Below are 6,641 nucleotides of genomic sequence, written 5' to 3'. Positions count from 1 at the left end.
AATTTTCCAAACTGAGAGATAGAGTCTTTCAAACCACAGGTTGTGAATGGACAACTGAGTCCAGATACTTGGCTGTCTGTGTGAAGGAGCCATTAAACGGCAGTGGGACAAATGAGAAAATGTGACCATTAGGGACATACTTTATGCCTGGCCAAGGAAAAAGGCTGGCAAAGTTTGTCACCACTGCCTGAATTGATCACCATATCATGTCTAGCTTCCTACAATTTTAAGTACTTTCTGTCTCCAATCCACATTATAAAGATTGTTTTCTAAGTTTCTCTTGCTTGTGTGGAATATAGTCTGGGGAATTAGCTCAGGTTGACCTAGAGAGAGGATGAAGAAGAAAGTACTTTATAAGAGATCCTGCTCAATGTCACTTGTTTGGATTCCCTCCCTCTTTTGAATCTACTGGAGAAATCTAAAGCATCACAATAAATCCTTGTGATCGCACATGTAAAACCCTGTGGACAGAGTTTTTCCCTATAGTCTCAGTTGTGGCTCCCAGAGCCATATGGAGGCTCTGTGGTCCTCTGCAGACTGCAGATAGTACTGTCTGTGTCAAAAGCAGTGTCCCTATATTGTTACTGCCTCTGCTGGGGCCTGACAATGTTCACATGGCCTCCCTGGAGCCCACAAACCATCTGCAATGATATTCCTGGAATGGCCAAACCCCAAGGTTCTTGAGCTGTTGGGATCCCATAGCACAAGTGAGTTTATGCTCCACTAAGCTGCTTAGAAGCATCTATAATGTAATTATTACAGTCCTTTTCCCCATGGCTGTGCAACAATGTCATAAACATGGAATGACTATTTAATTATAAAAAATATTCTGGTCATTATTCATCAAGATGCTGGTGATACTGAATTCACAGCACAACAGTGGTAAGGAGAAAGTGGCTGTAGTTCACCAGAATGAATCTTCTTGGTGGCAACTTCCACATCAATGTGAAGTAAAAAAGAAATAAAAAGGGCAAGAAGGAAAAAGGTATCTTATTCTTAGTCATTTTTGAAACCATCCTCTTAATACCAGACTTGTGTTTGTCTTGTGTGGTAGATGTGATAATATTGCAAGACAAAATAAAAGCATGTTTCTCTTTTACTATTCTGCTCCAAGGAAAAAAGACAAATTATGCCTTGTGAAGAAGCAATTTGCTATAAAGTGTAAAAATGCTTTAATATTAATATTTTATAATAAAATTCATGACATATTTATAAACACTCTATCAAGCATTTACAACTGAACCACAGCTGAGAGCTTGGACTGGAATAAATAAGCAAGGACACAGCTAGTATGAAATATACAGCTTAATTTTTATAATTGTGTGTGCTTTATTCTTTACACAAATGGAATGGATGCGCAGAGTATTTACACATAACAGGAGTGTAAGCTGGACAGGGTGTTTTGTAAACTCCAGTTCAGATTCTGAGTACCCCACACTACAGCTGGACTGAGAAACATCCTGATAAAGAGACGCACGCCGGACATTGTGCTGGAGGGAGCAGCTTGGTGCAGACAGGCTGCTGCACTCAGAAATTCAAACTGGCCAATTCAAATTTAGGAGCACAAATCCAGAAATTAAAAGGCTATCCCACTAAGAGCCAACAGTGTTGCCATTTTTTTCCCCCTTTTTTAATGCTTTTCCCCCTCTGCACCAAAGATCTTGCCTAGGATGCTCGCTCCCATGCCCAGAAATGCTGTTTTACATCAGGGCAAGTTGCCTGTGCTGTAGGGCCAGAAGGTGTAAGCTGCTAATGTGGTGTGAGAGATGATAGATTGCCTCTCCTGCTTTTCACCTTAAAGGCAGAATCTCAAAAAAGGGCCAATGAAGTGGTAGTTCCTATAGCTCTCGGTGAGATGTCAGTGCAGCTGAAGCCTTCTGCAAATCCATTTGGCCCTTGGGGTATTTTTGTTAGCAATTTCACAGCACTGGCCTCAAAAGGATCTTGGTCCATGACTTGGCCCTCTGGGTGTTACAGTAAAATAAGCAGTAAATGATGATGGAAAGTGCTGAGCTGCTATTTAATCAGGTGGCCTTGGTGTTTTACAGAGATGCAAAAAAATTAGTATGATGAGGAGGATGGATGTTTAACTTCAGGTGGTATAAATGGGATGGTCTCCATTGAAATCAGAGGAGTGATCGCGATTTCCACCAGCTGAGGATCTAGGCTAGCTATATGCTGGATAGATTTTAGATGTTATCTGTTAGCTTTGATGCTGATTTGTGTCCTAGAATGGAAACTTCCTTTTTTTAGCATAATAACCTCATCCTTATTTCTGAACCAATTGACAAAATGTCTGATTTTTAATGGGAAAGAAAAATGTTTATTCCACCAAGGAAGGGGCTTGCGCACTTGAATGTAGTTGCACAGTGAACCACATGCATAACATGACAGGCAAAATGTTTAAGAGGGAAAATATTGAGATTAAAAGCTGTGAAGGATAAAAGACCACTTTCTGTGAACACAGCAGATATTATGGCTTTAAATCTGCATCTGAAAAAGGAGGTTGATACTTTTTCCTCAGCACAGTTTTTCCTACAAACATCCTTGTGTTTTCACTCACTGAATCCTCTGGGTCAGGGATACAATTTGAAAAACAAAAACTCAAATATAAGAAAACCAAACCAAAAATACAATTTGACTGGGTGCTGATGAACGAGTAACAGTGAAGGTGTAATGCCAACAATTTCTCCATAGAAAACTAATGTAAATAGGTAGGTGGATGTTGTATACCTAGGACACTGTTGCTGGCTCGTAGTGGTTATTAGCTCAGGTACCACACTGCTCTCCAGGATGAAGATTTGTAATTTCAGTGCAATGGAGAGATTTCTTATCCTTGACCTTCATCAAGTGGTTCTTAGGACCCTATCCACACCAGAGCATCAAACCATGCTAGGTACAAACACAATTACATCACAGAATATTGATCTAGAAACAGCCTTTACTACCAAACAAATTACAGAGCACTAGCATGGACAGGGTACCTTTGTAGGAAGGGGGATTAAGCAAAAAAGAGGCTCTTCTACTGGTTGATGATCAGACTGTAAGACCAGTGAAGTGCCATTCCACTGAGCCCTGTTAGGAAACTCTCAATGAGTCAGTGCATGGAAGATTTTTTTTTGTTTGTTTGTGGCAAGGAAAAATAATTCAGTTGTAATATTGCACATCTGCACAAAGCTAGCAAGATGTCATTGTGATCATTCATGGGTGGACAAAAAGCTGTGATAATTTTGATTCTGCTTAGACCCTATGGTGCTACACACTGTGCCAGAACATGAGATATAGCACCAGGGGTGTGATCTGGCACTTTTCCTAAAGGGTCCAGCATTTGCATTGATCTCATGGTTAGATGCTCCCAAGTCTTTAACATGGACAGAAAAGGAATCTGATTATGATAAGCTGTGTTAGCATCAATACAGAGTCAGGCGGCAATTGCTGTGGGTTGTGAGTTTGGACTTCTTATTTTTCACCAGATGTAATTTTGCAGGAGTCTTATGCTTTTCTTCCTCCTCCCACTACCACCCAGTATGATCTGAACAGCTGCAATGCAAAAATGGACTGCAGCTCTTAGGATGCTGCAACATGGAATGCAAAACATCAACACACAAAACAAATGGGAGTACAAGTCCTAAGGGAAATAAGACCTCTCACTGATTCTCTTGACGGTTTGTTTTTAAATATACGTTTTATTTAAAAAAAAAAAAAAAAAAAGAAGTGCAATGTCAACTCTAAAATGGAAGCACAAACAACAGACAGGGAAAAATAAATAATGTTACTACAGTAACCAAGGACTGATGGAAAAATTGATTGTACTCAGCCGTAGTGTTACTGTTCACTGTAAAGCACAGCACATGACAAAGCAAAACAGTTACTAGTAGGATAGTACCATAAAAGGCTGCATGCTGAACTAAGAAACAAAGAAGCAGATGTGATTGATTGCTTAAAAACAGAGCTGAAAATTAGAATGAAGTTCCTGCTTTAGGATACTTGGTTTTTCAGGTCTGGTGGGCTATTTCCCAACCTGGGGCAATAGTATTTTGCTAGCATGGAAAAATCCATGGCTTCCAAAGATCTGGGGTCACTCTGTGGATTTCTGCAGAATTGTCCAAAATCAAAGCATTTATTAATTAATATTAAAAAAAATGTTTATAGCCCTTCTGATTACAAAGCTCTTCTGGAGACTTAACTGAAACCCTTGTTTATAAATCTGCGCTGACCAGGCAGGAAAAATAGTTAAAGAAGTGTGAACTTCTCGGTTACCATAGTTGGGCAGTAAGCGTGAGAGGCCCACTCAAGAGCCAGTAAAATGCCCGTGTTTTTAACCCTGTCACTGCTGGTGGCTTTTGCAAACATCCAGCTCGTCGCGCTGTCCGCGGAAGGTGGCTGGGTAGCCGTGTCAGCTGGACAGGGTGTAGAAGTGTAAGCTTCAGACAGATAAGTGCCAGAGGAGTCTATTTAGCATTTGCCCTTAAGACATCCATAGCATTAGGGCTGCTGTAGCCACCAGCTATAAGCATTGCACTCCTGCAGTGCAGCAGAGGCAGGAGTCTGGGTTTTATAGAGAACATGGTCCAGCAGCAGCAAAGGCAATTCAGTTTTACTGTCATAGCATCTGTTGCAGTTGTCCCCTTGTAAGTCAGTGAGGAATGGCATCACTATACAGAAGAAGGGCAATGTGAAATGAGAAAAAAAAACCTCCTTCTCCCCTTCCGTACACCCCAGACTGCAATTCCACAGACTTTCCCCAAATCCCTCACAAATGTCTATTGCCTCAGTTTTTGCTTTTAAGACCCTTGTTGACTGTGAAATGAATGAAGATACAAGTTAGTTGGTGACCTGCCTGCAAAGAGAGGAAAGATCAAATGTTTTTGTTATTTCCCTGAGGGAAACAGGAAGAGTAATAAAACATTTGGGGATTAAGGGTGCCTCCTTCCTAAGACAGAAATTATTAGCTGCATTTAAGCACTGACATTTTGCTTCTGAATAGTTGACCCTCTCAAAGATGCATTATCCTTTTGTGCTCAGAAAATTCCTACAGGGCAGTGAGTTCAAGAGATCTTTCCAAAGGAGTTCATCATGATTAAACAGAGGCAAGGCAGAGGATTAAATTAAAAAAAAAAAAAAAAAGATGACAACTACTTTTTAAGGAATTTTCTTGCTTGTCATTAATAATAGAGAATCTGTTATGGAAGAGGTATAATGCAACTTGATGGTCCTCTTTACATTTGACAGTCGCACAAGGGTGTAAATATTTAATCTTTCAATTAATTAATCTTTACAAAATATCTTCACAAAAACATTTTACCTATAGAAATTAGTTTCTATACATCAATATATTTTAATTTTTATAAATTATTCCATCTTTAAGTGCCTTCTATCAATATAAATGATAAAATAGACAATCAAAAATTTTAAAGCTTTTCCCAGTTGTATCCCTCCTTGTTAACATAGGTGCTGTGAATCCTCGTACATGTGTCTGTCTGCATGGGAATGTGTTTGTGTGCACATGTGTGTGGTGTGAAATGCTTCCATCCTCTCCTACCTCTAAACACCATCAAAATAAACCATATTGTTGGTAGTTCCTGATGCAATAGTGCTTCCAAAGGGGAAAAAAAAAAGCTTGAGTTGGTTTCAGAAATCAAAAGATGTGCATAGTTACCAAAGTCGAGTATACCAACTACAAATGTGCAATGACAAGCTTGGAACAAGACCCGCCTCCCAGTCAGGTCACAGAGTGTCCCAACAGTGACCTCAGTAGGAAGCAGACCAAATACTCTGAGCTTGATTTTGCAAGGTGCATGTGGCCCTGATCTAGCAAAAATGCTTAAGCCTGTGCCTAGCTTTGAGCATGTGAATAGTCCTACTGGAACCGGTGGGACTGAATGGCATAGGAAAGGGTCACAAGTGACTCCAAGTCAACAGGCTACTCATGTGTAGGAATTGGGGTCAAGTGCTGAGCGCCTTGCAGGATCAAGCCCTCTGTGAGGTTCAAGAGCTGGGAACTTCTCTAAAGCAATCAACACACTGAGCTTAGCCATTGAAATTGATCAAAATGTCCGCGTGGGCACAGGAGGTGGCTTAGCTCCCCTTGACAGAGGGTCTCCACGTCAAAAGTTTATACCTACAACTCGTGCTCTGAGCACACAACAGATTTGCTTTATATGGTAGAAGTCTTTTTGTTCCTACCCTTTGACCCATCAGTGTCCTTCATGGCTTCAAACACTTTGTGTTGTACATTCATCAAAATTCACATTGACTGCAAAGAACATAAATGCAACAAAAACAGGAAAGCCTCCAAATAGTATATTATAGTTTTCTTCTAAATATTCTCCCGTCGTAATCAGAGGTGCAGTGGCTAATTTATAATTTTTCCTTTGAAGGAATCCAGATGAAAGGCCCAGATTGTTCTTCAATTACAAGTTTGCATTGATTATATATATCTTCTAAGCTATCTCCTTGGACAATAGCTGCAGTAGAGAAAACATATCAATATTTCTTTTAATTAATAGATACAGCATCCAGTGTCAGCAGATCTTCAGCACACTCATAGATACTCACAAAATGAGAAGGAATACTGGCATACTGAGATGTTTATGGAAAAGTCATGCCCCTGCAAATGACAATTAAGTTCAAATCAATGG

General features: G+C 40.0%; 1 protein-coding gene across 2 annotated transcripts in view; it reads right to left on the bottom strand.

The window, feature by feature from the left end:
• Window positions 1–1,290: 1,290 nt before the first annotated feature.
• Window positions 1,291–6,641, bottom strand: part of DLG2 (discs large MAGUK scaffold protein 2) — a 985,470-nt gene continuing 980,119 nt past the window's right edge. For both annotated transcript variants that reach the window (XM_053971598.1, XM_053971597.1), the window contains one exon: window positions 1,291–6,467. In XM_053971598.1, the coding sequence (XP_053827573.1) occupies window positions 6,361–6,467 (107 nt within the window). In that variant the 3' untranslated portion in view covers window positions 1,291–6,360. The remainder of the gene's footprint in view (window positions 6,468–6,641) is intronic.

The sequence above is a fragment of the Vidua macroura genome, chromosome 2, assembly GCF_024509145.1.
Source record: "Vidua macroura isolate BioBank_ID:100142 chromosome 2, ASM2450914v1, whole genome shotgun sequence".
Classification (NCBI taxonomy): domain Eukaryota; kingdom Metazoa; phylum Chordata; class Aves; order Passeriformes; family Viduidae; genus Vidua; species Vidua macroura.
The sequence above is the reverse complement of the archived record's forward strand: the minus strand, read 5'-3'. Positions and strand labels throughout refer to the sequence as shown.